At 41.5% G+C, this 26,890-nt stretch overlaps 1 protein-coding gene across 2 annotated transcripts in view; it reads left to right on the top strand.

Annotated features, from left to right (window-relative positions):
• LOC147673384 (excitatory amino acid transporter 1-like) overlaps positions 1–26,890 on the top strand; it is a 163,747-nt gene that overhangs the window by 128,122 nt on the left and 8,735 nt on the right. For both annotated transcript variants that reach the window (XM_086947243.1, XM_086947242.1), the window contains 7 exons: positions 1,333–1,589; positions 3,529–3,666; positions 7,636–7,840; positions 9,678–9,720; positions 17,023–17,357; positions 19,882–20,115; positions 25,007–25,201. In XM_086947243.1, the coding sequence (XP_086803369.1) occupies positions 1,370–1,589; positions 3,529–3,666; positions 7,636–7,840; positions 9,678–9,720; positions 17,023–17,357; positions 19,882–20,115; positions 25,007–25,201 (1,370 nt within the window). In that variant the 5' untranslated portion in view covers positions 1,333–1,369. The remainder of the gene's footprint in view (positions 1–1,332; positions 1,590–3,528; positions 3,667–7,635; positions 7,841–9,677; positions 9,721–17,022; positions 17,358–19,881; positions 20,116–25,006; positions 25,202–26,890) is intronic.

Genomic DNA, 26,890 nt, shown 5'->3' with positions numbered 1-26,890 from the left:
CCAGTGTTCCAAACTACTGCAACAACAAGGTGAGAGGTGGAATGCTTGAATTAATCCCAGCCACTGGCAGTCTCTTGGGCCGCATCCCAATCCATCATTTTTTGCTTACCATGTCACTGCAATTTGGACCCAACCATATGCAAATTAGTCTTGACCGTGCGCCAATAGGAACAGTCCAGCCGAACTGTCAGGCCAGATCTTCCCTGAACTGGAACGCATGCAATCCAAGACCGGTTTCTCCCTGATTGGCCTCTACCGTCAGGTATGGCTTGCTTCCAGTGGCACAGTGAGCACAGGACCCAGATCTGGGCATACACGTGGCACTTGGGGCATCGACTGCAACAACAACAAGAAGAAAGGTGGAATGCTTGAATTAATCCCAGCCATGTGCAAGTGAGTCTTGACCATGATCCAGTAGAGAGAGTGCAGCCCAAACTGCCCGGTCCTCCCTGAACCGGAACACAGGCAATCCAAGACCACTTTCACCCTCATTATGGCTCATCGGTCGGGCATATTTTGGTTTTAGCCATCTTGAAGCATACAAGACATCGGAAAAATGGAAGGCTTTTTTAAACATAAATAGAATATGTATTTGTACAGTGCATGGTTACTCATGGTGTTTCTTGGTGTTTGTTTATTGTTATTTAACGCCATGATATTCAGTTTATCAACTTCTGGAGGATGAAGGGCTCATTGAGAATGAGAGCTGGGTCAAGGACCGGTCGTTGCAGAAGATGCATTAGTCCACTTTGCCAACACACCCACCCACCATTTTCATTTTTCCAAAGGTGTATAAATTTGAGTTGCACTTGTTGGGATTTGATCTTCTCAGCCATCCTGCAGTGTTCTCTGCACTCATCTGTTCACAATACCGTTCATAAGTTATAACTTACACTCGCCTGTTGGTTTATGGTAAGTGCAGCACTGTTCACTTAAGAGAAATTGTCAAACCTTTTAGTAACTTCGACAGTCACAATGTTTCCAACATCCATAGAGACCCCCGATAGAGTTTAAGGAAGTGGGTGTTGAAGTTTGTAATTAACCTCTTAACGTTTGTCATGGGGGCCCATTTTGACGGGACCTTAAAAATGATTTTTTTCCCACATTTTTCTTTTTATACTTTTGTCAGTCTATGGTAATGGCGAATTGAAAGTGGAGATATGGGTGTTATTCCTAGCTAAATGGAACTTTTATAGCTATAGAATGTGTGACTACTGCCCTACCGTATAACTTTGACAAATTTGGCCAGGAAGAACTCTTTTGAGAGGCTGAAGCAAATCTTTATGGTTCTGAATGTTATTTAGTTTTCCTTGCTTTTTGTTTTACCTCCAGTGACTCAAGAGTACCTTCTCAATCAGGCACTGACTTAATGATGGATGAAAAACAAGACAACCCAAACAGCCTATTCCTCAAGGAGGATTCAGAAAAGATGAACAACTCTGAGAGCGGGGTTCAGCGACTACAGCAGGCCATGCAGACGCGAGCATCACGAGCCAAAAAGCATGTGCGTTGCATCACACGGGAGGGTGCAACTAGCTTCTTGAAGCACAACGCCTTTGTCATCCTCACAGTTGTAGCTGTTATTCTTGGTATGGAAAAAGATGCATTTCCATTGTGGGGGCAAATAGGATTATTATCTTTACTCGATGTTTCTGAGGGCCTTTAGATGCCTTTAAATTTCAGTGTACAAAACCGTTTTGAAAGTTGTTGTTATTATTAATCATTGTGATTTTTTTATATGGTGAAAATTGAAGATCCTTTTCTCGGTAACTCCTGGGGTGACATTTTTTCATTTTAGAGAATAAATTACCACGCAAAAAAAATGTCCAACATTTTCCTTGAAAGAATTTTCCATAAAGAAATGTGTAAGTGCTTGTCTTAACCCAATATGTTGAATAATAGAAAAACAGCAAATTGACGTTTTGTAAATTCTTTTCATTGCAAAACATTTCTTCTAAAAGTTACAGTGCAAAAATATAGTTATCTGTTGTTTTTCCTCTTTAAACGAATACTTGTGGACATTTTTTACTGGATATTATTTGAGATTTCCTGATTTTAACATTGCTTTTTACAGTATTAGACACAATTTGTGAACATAATTGCAATTTTAAAGAGCCATAAATCATGTCTCTCAATTTTGATAAAAGTATTGTGTAAGAGGCTTCCACAGTACCTGTCCTTGTCTTACATGTTTTGGCTTTGTATTTTATAGAGCACTAACATGCCACACTGTGAAGCTACCTGAGGAGGACCAATACATTTTAAAATTGTGCTTTTAACACCTAAAAACAGCTACATTTGTAAGGCACTTTATAGAAGTACATTCACCAATATCTTCGTTTAAATCACCTAGACAAAAATCCATTCACTCACCGACTACTCACTTACCAACATTGCAAGTATGCGGTTCAGACATGTCTTTTTTGCTTTCCATTTAAAAAATAAACATTTTAGACTGATACCCTTATAACCAATTCACATATGTTGTGAACTTTCCCCACCCATATTGATAATGGCCCAGTCCACACTGTACTTATAGGGCACCAGTGACACTTTGATTAATCACCTGGTGCGGTATCACCCAGTCCTGTACCAAATTTCAGTGCTAATTATTTGTAAGATAGTCTCTTATAGATAAAAGATGGAGCCACAAGTCTGAGAGTTACACTTTTGATCAAAATAACTTTTCTCACTGTTAGTCATGAATTCCTCTATCCTAGGGTTTTGTATTATTATTTAATTGTAAATGAATGTAATATTTCAAAGGAAATATTTCATTTAATTAAAACCTTTAAAATGAGTATCATACAAATTTTATAATAAAAGACAAGATTTAAAATGTTTATACAATTTGTCACAAACATTCACTGATTTTGGATTGGACGATACGCGTTGTCAGAAAGTATATTGGCATTAAACTTAATTAAAATATGTTTTAAATATAAATTTTTACAAAATTGTAGTGCTGGACAGAAAAAAGTACATGGCCCACAGGACTGAAATTTGCTCTATACCCTAGAGAATGCTGCAAGGGCATTCAGTTGCCCTCATCCCTGCCCCCACTACATGATCATCTACAAAATCTTCACCAAATTTATCAAAAGCATGGCCTGTTAAAGTGAGCAACAACCAATAATCAATTCAAACCACTTCCACTAAATAATTACTGTACCAGCATCTCAAGATTCACATGTGAAAGTCCATCTCCCCCTTAAAGCCTACAGTACCTAACTCTTACCATGTGGCACACAACTAAAATCCTTTATTTTCTTTGTCATTGGTTTTTCTGTAGCCAACCTCAGGAGTGATATAATTTCAGAGTTACTTAATGTTTTTTTGGCAGCTATCTTAGAATGAATAAGGTCTCACAATCAGCTAAAGTGAATTGTATAATAGTTTATTATAATTTAATCAGAATCATTCCTTGTTGAGCAGTCAAAGTTCAACATTATCCAAACATTGCAAACATCAAGGCACAATGAGCAAGTAATGGCATTCATTTTCATCCCTTTACCACCTCTCTCCCAGGTATTGTTCTGGCCTTTGCCCTACGGCCCTACAACATGACCTATCGCCAGGTGAAGTACTTTTCTTTTCCTGGGGAGTTGCTGATGAGACTGCTTCAGATGTTGGTTCTGCCTCTTATTATCTCCAGCTTGGTCTCAGGTGAGGAATTTTCTGTATTATTTAAAATGTCCATAAAGAGAATGGCATTAATTCAGCAAATCTAAGGGTTTTAATTAAAACTCAAGTGTGGGACATTAGTTTACACACCAGCCTCCGTCCCATATATTTGAACAAAGACCCACCACCTTGCTTGTCACTGGAACTGCTTGTGGAAGATGAAACGCAAGCCTTCTTGCTTTTCTACATGATGATGAATAACAATCATTTGCAAATTGTGTACAGTGTGCAATCCTCATTTTGTTATTAGGTTTCTAATGTTTAATCGGCAATTTTGGGAATGCTGAATATACTCACTTGACGAAGTTTGACCTGACTCGAAGTCAACGGGTTCAGTTCCTGCTGTGCAGAATTGGGTGTAACTTGCACAGAGACTCTAGGCAGTCTTTGTACAGTGATAATCATGTTATCAACTTCAGGCTAAATAAATCCTTAGTCTTCCCTCCCTATAGCTTAACCTGTAATCTGTGGGTTGCAGATAGATTTTTGCACCAGTCATTATAAATCAAATAAGAGATCTTAGTAAAGAAAGTCATATGCTATATTGACCAATTATATACTTGAAATAACAAAATTAATAGGTTGTGCTTTACCCCAACTCGGTGGTCTATCTTTCTATGCATGGAAATAGGCTGTGGAGAGCTAATGGATGGATAAACATGATCTAAGTATTTTTTTCCTAATGCATAAATTAATGAAATCTTTCTTTCAGGTAACCCAGTCTAATGTTCCCTATAAAGGCCAAACACAAGGGTAATTTTTATGAAGTGGGAATGATGTAAAAGATCGGGCCTCATTTTTTAGACTGGCGGATGGCCCGTTCCGCCAGGGCAATGGAGTAATTACTCTGTCGCCCTGGTGTCGATTCCACCTGTCAGATTTATAAATGACTGCCATGTCCAGGGATAGCACAAAGTTTTGGGAAGTTGTTGACCGTCCTTCCTTTGTAGAGCTAGATGTCGCCAATGTAGAAAATATACGACTCTTGGGTGACTCACTTCACAAAAAAATGTTCCCCAGAAAATCTGCCTATTAATTCATCCTCAGATGATGCTTTATTTACACAGTATCCCCCCGGACCTTTTAAATCCCATCAATATACATGAAGTGACCCTAGCCTTTAAAAAAACGTTTCCCCGGGAAGGCTCCTTGCCCTGATGGTGTCCCAGCTGACATTTTCAATTCTAATATATATCTGTGGGCCTGCTGTTAACAAATGCTCTTAGATCTGTTGTGTTAGGCCCCATTCCTGACTCGTGGAGGACAGCTATCGTTGTCCCGATCTTTAAAAAAGGGGTCAGATCACAGCGGACCTGTTACAGGCCGATTTCCTTACTGGATTTCAGGGCCAATATCCTGGGGCGAGTACTATTGCCCCGGCTAGAAAAGTGGGCTGTAGCGAACAACATCCGGACGGAAGCCCAATATGGGCTTAGACCAGGTATTGACACTGTTGAACAGTGCCTAAACCTATATCTGATAGCAGGGAGGTATATCAGGGCTAAAGGGGGCTCTTAACATCGGACGTTCATTGATCTATCCGAGTGCCTTTCAGCTATTGAATCACTCTATGCTATGGGATATGATGGACGGAAGGAAGTCGAAAGAGAACTCCTCATCCTTGTAGGGTGCCTGCATCAGGACCTTAAGGGTTCGCTACGATCCCTTAGGTGAATGTAATATCAGCTTCTCCCAGGGCATTAGGTAAAGATGTCTCTTGGCCCATTTCCTTTTCCTACTTTATGTCCATGGGGTTAATAAATATTTGGTAGAAAATAGAAAGGATTTGCCATGCTTGGGAAATAAATTAATACCCATCCTGTCATCTGCCAATGATGCAGTACTTGTTGCCCGCACGGCAAATGGCTGTGTTTTAGGCAAGTTTTAGACTTATTTTTAACTTTTATGAGCGACCTGGACTTGAAGCTCAACCACTCAAAATCATACGTTATGTCCTGTGGTCGTCCAAACCTGAAGTCCAAGAGTTTTGTTATGGGGGAGGCGCAGTTAGCAAAGGTAAAATCTTTTAGTAATTTAGGAATCCTTTTAAGCGCATCTTTTTGTTGGACTGCTTTATTAGCTGCTAAAAGGCAACACTTCAATAGGAATATCAAATCTATATTTAGATTCGCACACAGGTTAAAACACAAACCAATTAAAGAAATGCTAATCTTATATAAAAGTAAAACGGGTTAACAACCACCCCAGGTACTCTGAAGAATATGCCTTTGCCTCCTTTCCAGAAGACAAGGATTCTGGGACTATGTCAGAGCGTAGGGGGCAAAGTTCTTTATTCTCCTAGGCCCCTAAAACATGGAACAAGAACGATGATTGATTCAACCCAGATCTGTGACTAGGGGTATTTTGTCTGAAAAGCTTCGAAGCTCTGCCCATCATCTCCTTGTGTTTGCCCTAAAACATGGAGACATGGGTACCCGGCCAGTAGCCTTCATTCTTGCTAATGGGAAATGTAGCCTACGCAATATCTTACTCTGGTTCAATTTAAATCTGGCCTTTATCATTCCCCCCCTCCCCAATCTGAATGCTTCATATCTCCCACATGAGTTTCCGTCTTGCTTTGAGGATTCCAGAGCAGTCTAAAATGATTTTCATAAATGTTTTGTAAAGTTTTATGGGCCTGCAGTTTTATAGTTGAGAACAGTCTAGCAAATCCATCCCCACTTATTGCCATAAGAAGAATTCAGAAGCAACCAGTTCATATTACAGTTTCAGCTGGTCAAACGATTTCTGCCCTGTTTGCCAACTACCTCACCCAAATTATCCAGTCTTATCGAGCCCATCTTTTGGGCCGGTTGGGTCATAGATTTACAGTTATTTGGCTTATAAAACACTTAAATCTATCTCCCTGTCGGAGGGAAAGGGGCTCTTCAGTGCCTGATGTTTGCCGATGGTTGTCGGTAGTGCCCACCAGCACTCATTTATGTGGATCAGCAGTTATTTTTTCTCTTCAGACTTTAACCCTGAGCAATAGAGAGAAAAATACATAAGGGGGAAATGGAAGATGGAAAAAAGTAACAGCGAAAGAAAGCAGGGATGAAAAATAACCTGAGTGAGATAAAGCGGCAGGGAGTGCCTGGTGGTGTATGAATGAGGCATGAGATAGAATTAAGACTACGCAGCATTAGTATTCGGCACCACTGACATTTGATAGCTTGGCCACATGATTTTGGGCCTCTGCACAAATTAATTTACAAATTTGGCACTGAGGATCTTACCGGTGGGTATACCTGGGCAGACCATCAATGAGTTGGTGCCTGTGTATAATGTGACCACAGCACATGGGACCTCTGGTACAATAAAAGTAGTAGGCAGTGCTTAATTTGAGCTGGTGGTGTCTGGTGCTCGGTTCCGGCACTTAGCTCTCAACACCAGAGCTTGGTACAGTCTGCCACAAGGTGGCGCTGCCTGGATAATTTAGAAAAGAACACAACAACAGTTAATTATTAAATTAATATACATAAAAAATGTCTATTACCTGCCACCCAAGCCACTCTTATAGCTTTAGGGGCTGGAAGCAGTCCTAGTTGTCACACTTGTAGAAGTGTGATGTTCAGTAGTTGAGTTGTTACTATCATTGGCAGCATAGCGGGGACAATGTGTGGTTCAAGCAGTACTGGCCTCTGATGAGAGCCCTAGTGCAATCTGTCAAGTTGTAGTGAGTGTTCACCTGTCATAGCAATGCTATTCATTCTCAGTTGCTAACAGTGATTACTGGTAATATTGCCAGAGATGGGGACGTGTGGGCCCTTTCTCTTTGGAATGTGCATGACTTTGCTTAGTTTCTGAAACTTATGAGTTTTGTCAATATGTGAAGACATTTTGAAATAGGGATGTAATTATTAAAAGACCATCAAATGTGACCTTTCAGAGTGAGATGGTTCGAAGCTCTCTGTAGACTGCGTCTTTAACTTTGTCAGGGGGTGTTGACAGGCATGGCCTCTCTGGACAGTAAGGCTTCTGGCAAGATGGGGCTGCGGGCCGTGCTCTACTACATGGTGACGACCTTCATTGCGGTGTTTATCGGCATTGTCATGGTGATCATCATCCATCCAGGGAAAGGGACCAAAGAGGACCTCCATGGTGAGACGAAGATCGAGCGGGTGCAGACGGCGGATGCTTTCATGGACCTTGTCAGGTCAGTAATTAAATATATAAAGCTCTCAGTTGTCATGTGTCACCGGGTCATGCTGTTGCAGGCTCTGTAAGTCGGATAGCTTGAAAAGATTATTAGGTCAAATGTTGCTAATAGTGTGGAAAACTAGATATAAAAGTATTAGAGGTCACATAGATAGGATCTGGATGGGGTTCCAGTAGGTACTCAAAAATTATATATTCCCCCCCCCCCAAATAAATAAATATATATATCTATATATCTATATATATATATATATTATAATGTATGGTCTCTAGTATAATGTAAATATGTTAAGTCACCATAAGGCAGAATATAAATCTATCAACTAAATAAATACAACTCCTATTATTAGATTGCATAATTAAATCCTTTACTGCTCATTCAGTTAGATGTGCTGCAAACTCAACATTTACCAATGGTGATACTACTGGGGTTAACAATGAACGTTACTACTACCATTCCTATTACTACTTCTGAAACTCTGGTACTAGTAATGTTCCAACGGTGTTCCTACTACTAAAATTGTTTTTTGTAGCATTATTGTTACTACTCTGTCCGTTATCATTTATGCTGATCATGCTAGCTCGCTCCTCTGCTAGTGCTATATCTAGCAGAGTTGTGTGCCGATGTTTAATAGTTTCTAACCTATGAATTGGTATAATACATGGTATAAAGTGTCCCCTGCTGTACATTATTAGGACATTGCAAGTCACCGAGCAGTTCCATCACCTTATAGAGGAACAAGACAGAAGGCGGAGTTCCTTTATAAGCTTATGGAACTCCAATGTGACTTGCAATATCCTTATCCTGCACAGCAGAGGGGTATTTTATTCCTTATAATACATGGTGAAACCATAACCTGTCCAACAAACCACTTAAATCATTAGTGCGTAGCTGTTTAATACGAATAAGAGAGTTTGTTTGCAAACATGAATAATAAAATAGAAACTTTAATGCAAGATTAACACCTTGGCTGCTGGCAGTTTTCCCGTCCTGTGCTGGAAATTGCCATTTTGCTGGTGTCATGACGAGCTCAGCTCGTCATCAGCACAGCTCAACCGTGCATCATGACGAGCTGAGCTCGTCATCAGCATCGAAAGGGTTAAGCACATTAAAAATCTGCAAGATATTTGTTGCAAAAAAAGGTATTAGGATCAGTTAAAATCAGTTTTTTTTTGTTAAGACACAATGTGTAGAAACATGAACAAAGATTCAAAGTTTTCTAAAATTAAATAAAGAGGGCAACATTTGAAAGTGTTGCCGCCATTAATATCTGTTTCCTACTCCTCTGTACAGTTAGTAAAACAGAGCAGAAGAAAGAAAAGCCATGCTTTGTTGTTTTTGTTCTTTAAATAACTGCTTTAATTGTGCTTCGTGATCTGATCTGCCTTCCCCTCGGCTGCTAGCCCTGTCAGCAGGCATTGTGACGTCAGAACTCACTATAATATATTACTAAAGTTGAGGTCAGATGTAATTTCTTTAATAATATGTGACCGTGTCCATCACAAGTTTATAAAGAAATGTGTCAGGGTTGTATACAAATATAGCTGAATCCCATATATTAAATACCTACATTTATTTTTAGAATTAGCGCATGTCTCTTAAAATGTCAGACAAGATCCCTCCTGGTTTTTGGTGATTGCCCTGGTAGGTATACATGCTCTACGGAGTCATGAGCTTCCGTTTTGGGTCTTCATCATGTATGTGGAGGAAGGCGGTGGGAGATGAAGTGGGCTACTTGTTTGTCTGTGATTAGCTGATAGACACTGGATTGTCTCTAACACTCTTCTTTGAACTACAATCGAAAGATCAACCTCTTCTTATCTAATTGTTGCAGGAACATGTTCCCGCCTAACCTGGTGGAAGCCTGCTTCAAACAGGTAGGTCAAAAAGTATTTTCAGTTGTTACGAAAAAAAGGCCTGCGTTTGATGAAGTCAATGGGAGAAGATAATCAGAATGTACTATTAAGTAAAATATTCACCAAACAATTAATCTATATAGATGATAAAAACAATTATCTGAGCATTTACTTTTATATGTAAGGGATTAGAGGTAACTTGTGGTAATTGTCTAAAATTGGCTAGGCTGAATTTAAAGCTGGTTACAGAGAAAACTAGCTAATTATGAAGAATTCTCTGACTTCCTGTGATCATAGACATTCTGTACAGATTTTATTCTGAATTCAACACATTTTTATACGTAAAGTTGTCTTCAACTTAATGGTTCTAAAGGACGAAAGCTCTCCCACCCCTTGATTTGCTGCTTTATGCGGGGCACACATGTGGTGAATTATACCTGCCCCTCCTCTGTTTGTACTTTATTTTTTACAGAGCTGCCTAGGCTCCATTTTTAAATGAAAAATAATTAACAGTATTGTTTCTGTCCACTTCGACCTCTGGATCTCCTAGTTCGAAATCGGTGAACATAAACTCCTGTCCTGCTTCCTATGTTCATCAAGCCCAGGCTTACTGACCAAAAATATAGGACAAGTCGACATCTAATTTGATCTGAGCTGCCTAGAGCAGATGTCACCATGGCATCAGAAGGTTGCACTATAAGGGAACATAAGGATATTAAGGTGGAATTTGTAGATGAGGGATCGGTCCTGTCTGCAGTAACATCTTTTCCCAGCTGCCACCCCAGGGCACAGTGCATTCGAACTGAGGTATTTGGACAGGCTTGGTGATGCTATAGAAGAGGCCACTAGCCACCTGCAATTTTCGCATATTTATTTACAGCATTTGCCACATAATCCATCATACCTGCATAATCTGCACATTTAAACCCCAAAAATATATTGTTTCTAGCTCGAATGGTTCAAAAGGTACTAAAAATGCAGCGACACGTGTTGCAGCGCAGTGAAAGGCTGGACTTGTCACCTTTTTGTTGCTTATTACTATATTTGGGTATTAAAATGTTACTAATGACGTGCAGTGTTACCAAGTTTAACAAGCATTGGAAATGCAATAGGTCTCGCACCATTAGAGTTAGTGCTTTTAGAATTGTTTATGGTTTTTTTGTAAATGTTTAGCATTTTTGTTTCCTGTAGCCAATGCTAAAGAATTACAAATAAAAAAAGCCATAAACATTTCTTAAAGCTCTAACTGAAATGGTCTGAGACCTATTGCACTGTGTGAGGGTGAGGGGTTGAGGGTGAGTGAGGGTGAGGGTGGGTGAGGGTGAGTGAGGGTGAGGGGTTGAGGGTGAGTGAGGGTGAGTGAGGGTGAGGGGTTGAGGGTGAGTGAGAGTGAGGGTGAGTGAGGGTGAGGGTGAGTGAGGGTGAGGGTGAGTGAGGGTGAGTGAGGGTGAGGGGTTGAGGTTGAGGGTGAGGTGTTGAGGGTGAGTGAGGGTGAGGGTGAGTGAGGTGTTGAGGGTGAGTGAGGGTGAGGGTGAGTTAGGGTGAGGGGTTGAGGGTGAGTGAGAGTAGTTGAGGCTGAGTGAGGGTGAGTGAGAGTGAGGGTGAGTGAGGGGTTGAGGGTGAAGGTTTGAGGGTGAGGGTGAGGGGTTGAGGGTGAGTGAGGGTGAGGGGTTGAGGGAGGGTGAGTGTGGGTGAGGGTGAGTGAGGGTGAATGAGGGAGGTTAGAGGCCCATAGGTCTTTTGCAGCAGCCCGACTCTGATTTTAAAGGTAAAATCTTGGACATTGCAGATTTAAACATGACCTGAAGGAGAACGCCACTGAGCAGCCCTGCACCTGCATATTTAACACCTTAGCTGCGTGTAAACATTTCTCCCCAGTGCTGCGCTGTCCATTAGCACTAGTGCTGAATGGACGTTCAATGGTCGTGCGCAGCACTGGGGAGGTAGCGCTGCTGACGACCATTGGCCGTCAGCAGCACTTAAGGGGTTAATGTGTCTGTGTCTTAAATTAGGAACGTTTTCATTTCATCTGCAATACATTGTGCGCTCCGCGCTGTGTGAATAAGTTACTTTTATTATAAAAAGGGACAGGGTTTTTACTGAGAGCACAAAAAGAGGTGCGCCCTCACCAGTAAAACTGTGACCCACTGACTTGTGTGTGAAGATAAACTTTACTAGTTAGTACACTGATGCCTAATTATGATAACTTCATGAAACTAAAATAGAACATGCCCTGTGTGCAGATTTACTATGAATTCAACCATATTGGTCCGAGTGCATCTAAACCAGACTCCCTGACTTTCAAAGGATGATGAGACAGAGCAGCCCTGCCTGCAGATTTAAACATGTTTTATAAAATTGGACAGGTGGCCTCTGAGAAATGACGGTACCCCCTTGTTCCCCAGTTTCCTCACTCCCACCCATCCCCAGTCCCGAGATGAGAGCGAGGCTGCCTGGTAAAAATGTCACGCACTGACCCATGAACATAAGCTTTCTACAGTGATGCCCTAAGATAACACTGAGCCACAGCAGCCCTGCACCAACAGGTTAACTGATAGTGCTGCTATATTAATAATTGCATATCACTTGTGGTATACTGTATGCAGCTAGCACCTTTAATTTTGAAATTAGATCTTACATTTGGCAGATGTTAAGTTGACCTTAATAATAACGAGCTAGAGCAGCCCTGCTCCCCTGCTCCTGCAGATTTACTTTATTTGTGTTTTTAATAATAAAAAAGCAAATTTTATTTGCAATGCGTGGTGCGCTCCGTGCTGTGTAAAGTAAGTGAGTTTGATTATGAGAACGGACAGGGTTTTTTTAAGGAATAACACTACCCCCTTCCTCGCACTGGGCCCAAGTGTTGAGAGCAGAGGAAGAGCTGTGTCTTAGAGAGAGCTGTGCCCTCTCCGGTAAAACTGTGACGCACTGACTTGTGTGTGAAAATAATCAATGGGGAGACAGTTAAAAAGGAAAATAACCATAGTAAACAGAAGAAGGTGCAGCAATGTATCCCTAAAGCGGTAAGAGGACGCACACACAGCGTCTACTAATAAATCTGTTACCACGGAGTAACAATAAAGAGCCAGTTAGGGAAAAAGCTAACATGCCGGCAACTAGAAAGCACAAGTACTGGGTCCGTAAATTAATAAGCGCAGTAAATAAGAGCCGCTCCAGCAAAAAAAAATAACGCTTGCTGTGCAGTGAAATTATGTGCTCGTTAAAAACACGCAAAAACATGCGCTGCTATCGTAAATGAAAGAAAGCCGAGCGCTTACGAAAACGGAATAGAATATGTTTACGAACAACAGGAGAAATGCTTTGCCATCAGAGATGAAAAAAAGGCTAGCGCTTTAGAAAAAAAACCTAGTACGGGAAATGCTCTGCTATGAAAGAGAAACCAAAGCCTAAAATGCATTCGAAAACACATGCCACAAGAAATGCTCTGCTATCGGACACAAAAGTATCAGAAAAAAACTAAAGCTTAAAACGAGTTAGAAAACGCATGCTACAGGAAATGCTCTGCTATCGAAGACAAAACAAACCCTAAAACGCGTTAAAAAACACATGCCACAGGAAATGCTCTATCGGGGACAGAACAAAGCCTAAAAGAAAGTCCTCCAATGATACCGTATCTGTTCCGAAAAACAATCTCCAAAAGGAGGGACTTGAAGACTGCTTGCACCAACCACAACTCGAAGGGAACTCTGGCGGTTTAAGTGACACACGGAGTGGGGGTGTGGGAGGAGTGCGGGAACAGACGGCGAGGGGAGGAGAGTAGGAGGAGGAGTAGGGGAGGCACGGCCTAGCGGCCGTGCAATCAAGCAGTGAGGGGGCGGGAGAGTAGGCAAGGCAGGCGGTTTAAGTGACACACGGAGCGGGGGTGTGGGAGGAGTGCGGGAACAGACGGCGAGGGGAGGAGAGTAGGAGGAGGAGTAGGGGAGGCACGGCCTAGCGGCCGTGCAATCAAGCAGTGAGGGGGCGGGAGAGTAGGCAAGGCAGGCGGCTGGGGGCATGTGCACGCGCTTTTAAGCTCAATGCGCATGCGCATTGAGCTTAAAAGTCACGGGCACTGCAAGGAATCGCCACGATTCCTTGCAAGTTGGACAAAGAGTGGATAAGCCCCCATAGTCTCGCTTGCTCGATGCGCATGCGCATCGACAGGCGAGACCTAAAAATAACGAGTTGATACTATTACAAAAATGTGCCTCATTATGCTACATAATTTGCCTTTTCTTGAGCATAATTTACTCAACCCTGCCACATAATTTGGTCCTCTCTTGCCGCATAATTCCAATGGCCTGTTTATATATTTCTATTTGAAGACTGATGAGGACTACCAGGTCCAAGTACATGCTTTGCCCCATTTCTGAGAGAATAACATGCCCAGTCCGCTCCATTGACCATCCATGAGGGGGTGGTGCATGGACCCATGCTGTGGGTGCTGGTGGGGTGGGAGGAGGGTCGAGGCGAGGATGAAGAGACAGCTACTGCGAGTCTTTGCACCCCTGAGAGGGAGAGGGCGGATGGGGACCGGGTGCAGCAGCTGCATGCACACCCATGTACAACGCGTCGGAGCTCAGAATGATGGCGTCTGTTATTAATTGACCATTAAGCACAGGTCAGGAGAAACCGGGCTAGCCAAAATGACCAAAGTCTCGGGGGGGGGGGGGGGGGGCACCACTCCCGCCATTCATAATGAGGGGCTCATTATGAGATAGATCCTGCTTTCTTTAATACTACAATTAATGAGTATGCCCTTTGTTGGACTAGCTCACTGTTGCAGTCAGGGTGGTGCCCTTCCCCCGTTCTTCCCTTGGTCCCTTCCAGGCGTCCACCCCTATCTTGCATACGAGGTTGGTATATTCTTTTGGACGGTTGGAATGGAACTTTGTGCGACACGAAGCGCGCGGCGCCAGGGGACAGCCATGTGAGGAGAACGTTGAAGTGTTGGAGAGAATCATTTTACTTCACAAATGTATCAAATGTAATACTTCCACTCAGATATGCTTTGTGATGTGGTGAAAAAAAAAAACTTTCCTCTTGATGTAACACTGCCACCTCGTGTTCATTATGGGTCGAGCCTTAGTTATGGGCGACAACGTAACAGTACAGGAAAATACGACTGCAGAGATTTAACAACCCCCTTGTTCAACGACATGGTCTTTTTGTTGTAAAACGCACTAAGAAAAAAGCTTTTTTTCTCGAGAAATGTACATTTTTTGTTGCTTTTCGTCAGTAGAACCCTGACCATTTTTTCTGTTGTTGCGGTTTTGGCACTTAAGTTGCTTTCGAAATATTGATATTCATTATGTAACCCAGCTTGAGTGTGTACTCCTGCCAAGATCAGATATTGGGGTCTTAGCACAATGCGAGGTAATTATTTGTTTCATCCACGTTTGGAGCCCAGGCTGGGCTCTAATATTACCCATATCTTTATTTGTATTTTTTCATAATGACCACGAATTCGTAAATCAACGTAAGTGAATCTCATGAAACCTACATTTTCTCATTCGTAACTTTTGTGGTCAACCTCAAAATGTAAGCGGATTTTACTATTTGGTGCGTGAAAAGCACAATACTTTTTAGTGCGCTATTATGCAAATCACCACACATTACTTCCACGGTGAATATTATCCCATGAACAGTAACATCGCCAATGGTGTCTGTTGTTTTTTTTTTACATGCACCATTGTCCATGAAGCATTCCATTTAATTATTGAGGCTTTTGAAATACGCATTGGCATATCAGTAGGGTTGCTTTGCATTTTGATTACTCATTAAAACATTACATTAATTTGTATATTTGACCACGGAAAGGGAGATGAGAATGACCAGGGATCCAACTTTCTTCAATTTCTTCATCATAGTTTGATCTAGCAGATGTAATAGAATAATTATAGCTCTTAAATATAATAAAAGCGCAGACACTCAGTTACTGAGTTTGAGGATCTGTGTCGGGTTTTCAAATGTTGGTACAGGAGCTGAGGATGCATGACAGATGCTCTAAATATCCAGAGAAATTTATTTTAAAATAATACTTGTAAATTGAAGTAATTTTCACGGTGTTTGCTTATCTTGGTATGTATCAGAAAATGGTGGGGGGGGGGAGTAAGAGGATTCACTGGGTTTTGCAAAAAAAACAAAAACAGGGAAAACCCAGGTTAGCTATGTTCAACAAACTCTCCATGGAAGAAAAACAAAGGGTTTTCTAGTAAAACCCTCATCAAACAGGGTTACCCCTTGGTGGCATGCTTCATCATTACGTCCATACCGTTCGGGTCGTGCTGCGACCTACGTGGGTGCACTTTCTGTTGTTCTATACAATGATAAAGAGGTTGTTCAAAAAAGGAAGTAGAGTGGGGGGGGGGGGGTTATATTGTGTAGGTAAAAATACCTGGCTAGTAGTAGTAGTGCCTAATTTATTTGAACCCCTAGTCGGTAGGGTTAAAAAAATAGGGGTAGCTATAGGATAAAAGATTTTTAATGAATCTACTCTCCTAAAAGGTGCTTATCTTGATAATTATGGATTTGTAATTATTGGGATGAAGGGGAGCAGCTGGGATAAAGGTTCAGCCGGAGGGCTACGACAGGATGTTCACACAGACATCGTATTTGAAATGTCCAATTTTTCGTTGGTTTCATTACAACTCTTTGCTAAAATGAACCCTAGATTGTTCAAGGTGACAATGCTCGACTTCATCAGTATAAAAAATGTAAATTACTTTGCCAAACTTCACGCCAGTTCTGCTGGGTCCCCATGAAAGTTCGTCTACTGTTATACCACTATGACTCAACAGCCTTGCACTTTCAAAAGCTTTCCACGAGGAGTTGAGGTGACAGCAGCATTGGAAGCTGCCCAAGCATTTCCGTGCAAAGTTAATATTTTGCCAATATAATAGACAAAGTAGACAGATCATGTTCTAACACACTTCCCACTACGATATCACAGGAAATTACATCACCTACCCATGACCCCCAATCACAGACATTTACTCTAACGGAGAAAAGTCACAGGAGGCTGCTAAATGCACTAACAAAAGCTGAATGCATGCTAGTGTCAAGTTTGTACTCAAGGCTTCACTGCAGCAACACAGAGAAAGCAATTGCTAACTTTAGGCACAATCTGATTACCTTGCTTATAAAACACAACATTTCTTATTCCACTACAGAAATGTCCATATCAGGCCACTCCAAATACTACCTCCCATGTTTGTTGCCAACCCAAATAATATTTCCTCTTGCTGCATATTTAAGACTTGTAGTCATTTATGAAAAGATTTAGAATTTTTCTAATTTGAACTTTCTGTGGTTATTTTTCAGTACAAGACACAGTACAGCACAAGATCCATTCAGGTACCGCTGGTGCAATTAGGCAATACCTCGGCCACCGCTGACCCGTCCTTTTTGTTATTGAACCTGAGCGGCATACTGGACAATGTCACAAGGGCGGTGGGCAGCCTGCAGGAGATGATGACCATCGAGGAAGTGGTGCCTATACCAGGCTCTGCAAATGGTGTCAACGCCCTGGGGCTGGTGGTTTTCTCCATGTGCTTCGGGCTTGTGATTGGAAACATGAAAGAACAGGGGCAACCCCTCCGCGAGTTCTTCGACAGTCTGAACGAGGCCATCATGAGGCTCGTCGCTATTATCATATGGTGAGCCTAGATCTTGAGAACTTCGAAAGAGCGTGGCTGGGCAAAAACACAATGCTGTATTATTTATATATTTTTTGCAGAATGTTATAGGGTGCTAATATTTTCACCTTGCTGTTACATTGAAGTGCTGGGTATATCATTAGTCAAATCCAGTATAGTTATTAGAAAATTGGATAGTAAGTCAAAGATTATTTTGTCAGTGCTCTTTTTTTGTTGCATCAAAATTTGAATTGTCAAAGTGCAAATCATAAATGAGTAATCCACCTTGATAAAAGAGAGGAAAAAACCTATATACTAAAAAATAGCTCATTTGAAATCTACCAGGTTTCTTATTTCAGTATTAAAATAAGCCCGAAGTTTTACAATAAACTACGTTATAATCTTGCAAATCGTCCACCTGTTCCTTAAATTAATTCCAATCCTAAATAAAGTGCTAAGTAATAACTCACTTCTTCCTTGTTTGAGGATTAAGGGTTGAATCATCATTCTGCAATTCCTATTAGAATGGGCTGCACGCCTTATTCATTTTTATACATACCTCATTTTTAATCTATAAAAACTTCACCCAAAATAGCAATAGTCATTTCCATCCACTATTCCTCAGCTGTGGAAGCGTAATTACCTTTACATTTTTTACTAATTTCTCTTTAAGCTGCTTGAATTCCCAAACACACATAATCTGCCTGGACTGTTTCCTTCTGAAAAATGATGGTAGCCCTCTGAGGGCGCGTTTTGTACATTTTCATAGATGTTTGTCCAACAGGTTAGCTCAGGACCCTAAAATTGATTCCAGAAGGGTTACAGTTTTGCACCTCTAGAAGCATATGTGCCCATGTTTCTATTTTGATCTTACAAAATTGAAAATATTGATCTGCTCTGGAGAACCATTCATGAATTAACAATGATTGATTATGACTCTTTTAAGAACGAGGTACTCCTTTGTCTCTACATCGCCAGGTAAAATATATGCTCAGCTGTGAGTCTCCCCTCTTGCTTTAATTGGTCAATGTGACCTTCCATGTGTCCCATGTCATCAAAAACCAAACTATTATATATAAACAGAATCATCTTTTTGGAAAGTCACAAATTTCACGTGTGACTGTAGTTCACCAACCACCAGAACCACAGCTTATTGTAGACCAGGAATTGACCCACAGTCACAATTTTTAGGAGTCGTCACACTATAGGAGGTGGCGCACATTGGGATTCCCCCTTAAATTCCTCAATTTGTGCTGCCAGAGCCCAACTATTATATAGTACAGTTCTGAGAGGTAATGTTTGAGCAAGGTGAGACAATTACCCTCCTTAAGAGTTATATTTGCGAACTAATCAGTGATATCAACCGTCCAAAGTGATTAGTAGCAGATGACTTGATATTTTTTTAAATGCCCATTAACCCTTTCGATGCGCCCGTCGGCCAACAGCTGTTGAGAGCACTACCTCCGTAGTGCTGCGCGCGTGAGTTGGCCGGCACGGCCCCGCCCACTCAATCAAACCACTGCAACGTGGCGGAATTGCCACCGCAGTTAAGTGGTTAAGAGTTTGGTTTGATGCCCCATTGATGAATGCCCTCCTATGTTTATTTCAGGCTTCCCATCGTCCCAACATGCAGACATAGTGGGATGATTGAAAGGAAAATGTGAAACTGTCCCTAATGCACAGAGCAAAAACTCATTGGTGCCCTAGACATTTGTCTCTTGCTTTTCAAAAGCACAACCCTGCTTTGGTGGTTTGATGCTTATAAGCAAACTAGAATGCTGAGCTTGCTGAATAAACATGCCAGCCCACTCAGCATTCGCAAGTGCTGAAAGTGCATCTCTCATATCGGCAGATGCACTTTCATCATAGATCCCACCAGGCAGACTTGGATCTCTAGATATGGGTGATGGTCCTCCCCCAGGAGGGTGAGGCCTGCCTGGTGAGCCACCAGAGTCTAAATCATGCCCTTAAGCCATGCATTGATCTTCATAAACGTGGCGGAAAAGGATATAACACCCACTATGCAACGGTGTAAAGAGAAGGGCAGATAAAGCTTACCCAAGCATGACCCAAATGGCAATCCATGACAGACCAATGTTGCACCATGTTTGTAAATATGCATATTGGTTGTCACAGGTGGTGGGAGTACCCATAGTGTTTAAGTGAGTCTTCAGTGCCTGTGAGGGTTACATGAGCCTCATAGCAGTGATTTGTTTTGTCTATAAAGGTTGCAGAATCAATGTGTTTAATTCTGTGGGTGGTATTGGAGGGACTTGTTTATGGAGATAAATTATGGGCTGTCGTGTGACGATGCTTACATGGAAGCGGAGCAGATTCCCCTCAGAAGTATCGGTCAGGGCAAACGATGGGTGGAAAGCAGTGTTATGTACAGGTGACGTTGATTTATAAAAAGGTACCATTTGCAACACATGCTTAGATGTTGAACTTCTGTGATGTCAGGCAGTGAAGTGATGGACAGATGATTGTCCCTTGCATTCTTCTGTGTAATCTCTTGTTAAATCTTTTTTTTCCCTAACCTTCCTAGGTATGCGCCGATAGGAATCATGTTCCTGATCTCAGGTAAAATCCTTGAGATGGACGACTTGGCCCAGATGGGCGGGCAGCTGGGCATGTACACCATCACCGTCATCGCCGGGCTGCTCATCCACGCTCTGTTTGTCTTGCCGCTGCTCTATTTCGTTATCACGCGAAAGAACCCTTGGGCTTTCATCGGCGGCCTGCTCCAGGCCCTCATCACCGCCTTTGGGACGTCATCGAGGTAACAAAAAGCTTAAAATGTGTTTAAACTCAACAATCCAACAATTGCTCTTACAGTTTGAAAATATTTCATTTCTATACCTTCTTAACACTATAGAAAAAACTGCTAAATAACTTTTTTAAGTTTTAAAGATGCTGTACTATATTGATTTTTACATTTTTATTGATCAATGTATTGGTAAATAAAAGAAGGCTGTTCTATCCTTTGGTACTCAGGGCTCTGCTCTCAGTACCCCTGGTCTCGGCGGTCAGTAAGGCTGGACATGGAAATAAAACGAACAGGGGCTAAAAACCCGGTTTAGTTTGTTCCCCTCCCTGCTCATCCACTTACTGCTCAGCAGCAACTAGGAGGCAGTTGAGCTAAGGTTGGGGCAAGAGGTCAATCCTATGATGTTATTAATGGGTCTAGTAAAAAAAAATCCATATTTATATGTCGCAAACATATCACCCCTTAAGGTTTTAAGGCACTGGGGGCCGTCGGGGAGATTAAGTGAGCTATTGCGTAGAGTCACATGGTGCTGAGCTGAGCAGCTGAACCGAGAGCCCCGCGCTCCGGAGTCAGTCGCTCTGGTCGGTCGCCACACCTCTCGCCCTCTGATGGTTAGGGTCAAAGGGTGTGTGATTTCAGTTCTATAAACCCTGCATTTTGGTGACTCAACAGCCAAGAATATGTTGTAGGAAAGACTTGCTATTAGCAAACTCTGTGAAGTCTAGCTCATGTTACCCAAAAAGCCATAACAAAATCAATACAGTTATAGGAGAATTGTAGTAAGAAAAATGTAACTCTATTGCAATGCATGAGTATTTTGTAAAGAAACATTCAAGCCTGCAAAACACTTAAATAGGTTTAGATTTATAATCATGAGGCAGCACGAGTGGAAGGTCTACCACCTCCCTCCCTGATTAGGTGAGGTTACAGTATGAGATAGGGGACATATGTGAAGTTTGTGACCAAGGCCACAAAAAAATTCTGATAAATCTGTTTCCTTACCCAGTAGACTGGAGCATCTTGCTAACTACTGTATGTTGTTTGACACTTTTACTATCTTCAGCTCAGTTTTTGAGGCCTTAGCTCTTCAGGAATGAAGACAGGGCAGAGACTGCAGAATGAACATTTAGTAGAAAATTTAATGTTTGTAATTGCAAACCTATTCAATGCTATAAGATAGGGGACATTTCACAGAGTTCACCAATTGGCAGACTGACAAACTTCAAAATTGGGCGTCCATCCATTGCTGGTGTTCGGGGGCTGAACCAAACCTGATTTTCCCGATAACCAGGATTAACAAACCCAATTTTCAGTTGATAAATTTGCATACAATTAATGTAACTTAGAATCATGTACCTAGTTTCTGGAAATTTTACAGGTTTCTCAACCTTATTCAACAATGTCCAGTTAAAGAAAGTGGGTCAAATTAGCCGGTATAATCTGAGCCTATGTATTAGCCTTTATTGTAATTTTTTTGCAGAAGGAAGCTGAGGTTTCCTTTTGTGTCAACATTAAGAGTTGCTCTTTCTTCCCCATGCACATTTCAGCCAATAAATCACAATAACAGCAATTTGTTATTTACCAACAAAGTGTGCTTCACTGATTTCCTGACAGGAGAATTTACATTGTTTACTGACTTGGCAGGTTGGCCAGATTCGGAGTTGGGGATTGGGGAGCAAGGGGTGGTGGGCTGAAGGGTACACAAAAAGCACCCAGAATTTAAAAATGCAGGCATTTCTGTCCAGCATACAAATTGACTACACTACGGTTTCATTAGTGTTCTGAATGTGGGAAATTAGAAGGCGGAAGCAACCAAGATTCAAACGTGTGACCTGCATATCACCCTGAATTTCAGTGGTGGGAGTTTAACTGACTGAAACCACCAGACTTCTGCCCCTGATATGATTGGGAGAGTGGGCCAGATACTTGGGACACCCTACCTTACAGTTGTGTTAGGTTAAATATATTTACAGTTATTGAACAAACGTTAAAGCCATTTGCCCAGATACACACAACATTTTTTTTTAGCAAAGTGTCAAGGCCGAGTTTCAAACCCACACCTTAAGATTCTTTGGTCAGTAGATTTGCCACTTGCCAAAACTCCTCTCCAATGCATTTAAAGTGCAATGGAGAGGAAAGCGCAAAAGGAATGCTGTGCCTATTTCAGGTAAGTTGAGAATGATACCAAGGAATGTCCAGAAGACAATAAACAAATACATAGAGTGTGTAGCTCAGAAGTGATTGACCCAGTGAAAGTGACTGACTAGTTGGCACCACTAGAACTCTGTCTCTGTGTCAATCTCAGGGCGTTTAAGAAGGACGTTTGATGGATGGAGCTCTTCTCTCTAACATCACACAGATGCTGTCAACTTTGTTTAGGGGTAACATTAGATTTATACTCAGAGTGCCACCAGATCAAATTACTACAGGATTCACAATATTTGATAGCCTTTGTTACCCCCATGTCGGCACACAAATGTTAGGAGAATGCCTTTTTGGTTTAGTCTCAGTTGGTGGTTGGATTACCTCTCCCCAACATCACACAGGGGCTGTCAACTTTGTTTGTAAGTAAATATTTCATATTATTAGATGTATTCTCAATGTGCCACCATAAACAATTTACTCAAAGATTCACAATATTTGACTGCCCCCAGTTGCACCTAAGTCTGAGGTCTGAGGTAAAGTCTGCCAAGATGATGTGTTGCTTTTTTTGTTGAATCGTGGTCTAAACATAACGACTATCTGGGAGCTTTAGAAAGAACGGATTAACTCTGAGTCTAGATGAATGTTGTTTTGCCAAAGATAATGTTTGATATCTGTGGCAAACCGTATCAAAGAAGTTGGTAAAACCTAAGAGGGATTTGAAAGTTAACATTTGCAAATTGGAGACACCCAAGAAAGAGTAAAGAAAAGTCGAAGGGGTAAAAAATAAGGAGGATTTGAAAGATAAGATTTGGAAATTGGAGACTCAAGAGTAAAGAAGAGTTGCTGTATTTTTTTTTTAGAATAATTCTGTTTTATAGTAGATTTCTTCAAAATTTGTTAGAAGCAACCTTGTGCCGTGAGAGAGTTACTTAAGAAAAATACTGAGTTCGAATGGTCCAAGGAATATGAATTGGCATTTTTGAGAATAAGAGGGAATTTGTTGAAGACACTCAGTTCCGAAGTGTTCGTACGCAGCAATTAATCGAATATTGTTACAGATGCCAGCTGCAAATGGATGGGTGGAGTTGTTATGCAGGTAAAGGCGTGTGTTGAGGAAACTATAGGTGTGCATCAAGGATGAATTTAGAACTTAACAGTTGAGTTAGAGTTGCTAGTAGTAGGGTGGGTGATTAAGAATTGCCAGGATTTTATTGTGGGGACCTTCGGTCATATTGAGATCTGAATGCAAATAGTTGGGAGAAATTTGTCACAGCAAAAGCTTTGGATTCCAATTAATTGAGAATCGGGGGATGGTTACAAGATTACACTTTTGTGATGAAGTATATTCCAGGGTTTAAAATCCATTCCACAAATTATGATCTGAGGGTACTCCCGGGAAAAGAGAATTGCAGGGAAGAGAACAAAAAGAGATTTGGATAAGGAAGAGTGTGTTCATAGTCGAGGATTAATGCTAGATGAGGAATAAAGGTATGAGCTTTTGAGGGATGACACTTTTATTCAGTGATTGGGGTAGTTAAAAAGTGTTACCACAAAGTAGGAATGTGGTTAAAGGGATGAAACCATTCTGGACTGAATTAATGGAGAAGAATGGTCTCCTGTTTAGAGGTATACGGTCTTGCCCATTTGGTTCATGAAGATCACCTACTGCTATTGAAGACCAAAGAAAAGATCTGAAGTGACTTCTGGTGGTGGAGGTTCAACCTCTATGTGGAGAAAAATCTCTGAAATTGTGATGGGTGATCTGCTAGTAATAACATTTGTTACAGTAGGGTGGCTTCTAATGTGTGTAGAGAGTGACAGTAGCCCATGGCAAGAAGCATCATTGGATATTTGTATCTTTGTGTATCTATTGCACATCTGTTATTCTTTTCCGTTACGCTCCTTTTCTAAATCTATATTAACCATCCCCCGATTTAAGAAAAAAAGATCGGGAGGTCAGAAATTTTCGGTTCTTGCACCTACCTTCTGGAACTCTCTCCCACTCCAGGTCAGACTTTCCACCTCCTACCTTGAGTTTCGCAAAGCTCTCAAGACTTTTCTGTTCCAACAAGCTTTCAGCCTATAGTCCCCTGTGTCCGCCTTAGCTCAAGAACCCTTTAGCGCCAACAAACTGCACAGTGAACGCACGCTTTATAAATCTTTTTAAATTCAAATTTTCAATGTATTGATGTTTTTATTTTGTAGTGAAGATGTGTGATGTCTCGCTGTGCTCTTGCCTGGAGACTGGTGCTGATAATGTCTGTGCATTTTATAACTTTAAGCTAACCGGCTGACCTGGCTTTGGCTTTATTGCTAATAAAGAGTTTTACTGAACATACTTGTCTTTCTCTTTGTTGCTTTGCCACATCCTGTTAACCGCCACATGAGATAAAGTATATTCATTCTGAGATATTCCAATTTCTTAGACGGTTTTGTGATAAAAGAATAATTTATTTATTTTTAGCTTTATGACATCTAAATTGATCTTTGATACAATGTTGTAAAACTTGTTTAATGTCTTACTTAGGCAGAGTAGATGCCCTGGACTGCATCCTTCACTGCCCAGTAATACACAACTGTTGTTGACATACCCACCTTCGAAGCACCTCCCCCTGTGATTTCTGATGTTTTATTGATTATCAGTGATATTATTTTCCTACAGATGATTGCCTTTCCCATGTCCTTATTATTACCTTGGTCTGGATTGTTAACCTATCTTTTGTGATACTAAAGCTTCTGTTTTCTGTTTGTACCCCAGCTCTGCAACTCTCCCGATTACATTCAAGTGCTTGGAGGAGAATAATGGCGTGGATAAACGAATCACCCGCTTTGTCCTTCCTGTGGGGGCCACTATTAACATGGATGGCACTGCCCTCTACGAGGCCCTGGCAGCCATCTTCATCGCCCAAGTCAACAACTACGAACTTAACTTTGGTCAAATTATTACCATCAGGTGATTAACCTCTTTGTTATCCAGTAGGTAAGGTAAGGGAGCTGTACTATGGCACCATCTACTCCAAGGTTCCTGTAAAGAGCACTGTATTGCAGTAGTGAACTGCAAATCTGGCCCTTTTGCTGGGATCTGGTGGAGTACCATAGATACAAATGTCCCAGGCAGAAGTTCTTTTTTGTCTTTGACCTCAGTAATGTTTATCACCTTCAGCGCGGCGCAAATTTTTGCGCTGTGCTGAAGGTTCTAAGAAACGGGCGAGGCCGTGACGGAACGGTTCTGTCATAAGCACAGCCCAACCGGCGCTCGTGATGGAACCGTTCCGTCATAAGCATCGAAGGGGTTATAACGTTACTGATTCTTTGAGATAGAGACAAAAAGGGTTCATGTGTAGGGTCCTGGGTCTTTTTGTTAACTTTGTACTGTCAGAAAAGGCACTTAAGGCTGCAAGAAGTTACATTCAGGTTCAGAATTATTCCATCCTTGTTCACAGAAACATATTTTGAAGAATATCAGTCCCTAAATCTCTCTTCTGACACCAGACAAATTGCATTTATGCAGTCAGGGGATAGAAACTTGAATGTTTCAAAGCAATGGTTTGGAATATTGTGAATACCGTGGACACCTGGAAATCATTGGGTTCCCAAAAACTGTTCCAGGGCCATTTGGCAGCCAGTTTTAGAGCTTAAATATTGCTGACATAGGTGTGCAAAGTTGTTTTGAAGGTGCTCCAGAACTTGATATTTTACAGGGTTGCCATGAAAGAGTTTTCTCTTCAAAGAAAAGGCTTCTATGTGCCAAAGAGTTTGTGAGGAAGGAGAGTGAAATTGCAGGTTTCATTCATATTTGCATCCGAGGATTGTCTGCATTTTGGCAATCATGTCAGTCCAAAGGCGTAAGTGTAGGCTGGTACGAGAATACGGATTGCATCAACTTGTGAGTAGTATGCCATGAGATTTTGTGAACTGCAAAAATGTTAGGCAACTCTTGCAAATAGTAACTGAATTGGGAAGGAAATCCACAATGCTTAGATTGCCTCATCTGTTTATGAATTGAGCCTTTTGTCAAGCGCGCGGTTGTCTTACTTGGGATTGTGTGTATTTACTACTTAATGTATATAATTGTTAGGAACATCATCGGCCACTGTGAGCCTAAGCCATGCCTATGGTCTCTCTGCGTCAGTCAGTGTGCACTTGGCCGTATGTATCTGTGTGTGGGTGTGCAAGGGCTATTAACAATTTAACAATAGGTGTCTGCCTCATTGTTGTGTCACTGGTTTAGGGCTGATTCAGAGTTTGGTGGGTGGTGATAAGTCTATCAGTATGGCGATGTACTTTACTCGTGCCATACAGCTGATGGACCGCCGGCCAAATTTAGAGCTGTCCAACAGTCCAGCGGGCAACTCCGAACATTGGCAGAAACCGACTTTACAGCAGTTTAAGTCCATGTTATAAAAATGTGAAGGACGTCGCCATCAAACATGGCCGCCGCCCATCAAACTTTTTAGTTGTTCCCAAAAGAAATTCCAAAAGCAGGTTTTTGGAAAAAGTAAAACGAACGGCTTCAACACCATGGGAGTGTTTCCAGTGGTGTGGGGGTAGTTACGTTTTTTTAATGTCCCTCATCACCAAATTTTACCTTGCAGTGATGAGCAGCAAAAATATATATTACACCATCCACCCTAAATTGGGC

Source organism: Lissotriton vulgaris, chromosome 12, assembly GCF_964263255.1.
Source record: "Lissotriton vulgaris chromosome 12, aLisVul1.2, whole genome shotgun sequence".
Lineage (NCBI taxonomy): Eukaryota > Metazoa > Chordata > Amphibia > Caudata > Salamandridae > Lissotriton > Lissotriton vulgaris.
Note: the sequence above shows the minus strand (reverse complement) of the source record. Positions and strands in the feature narration are given on the sequence as shown.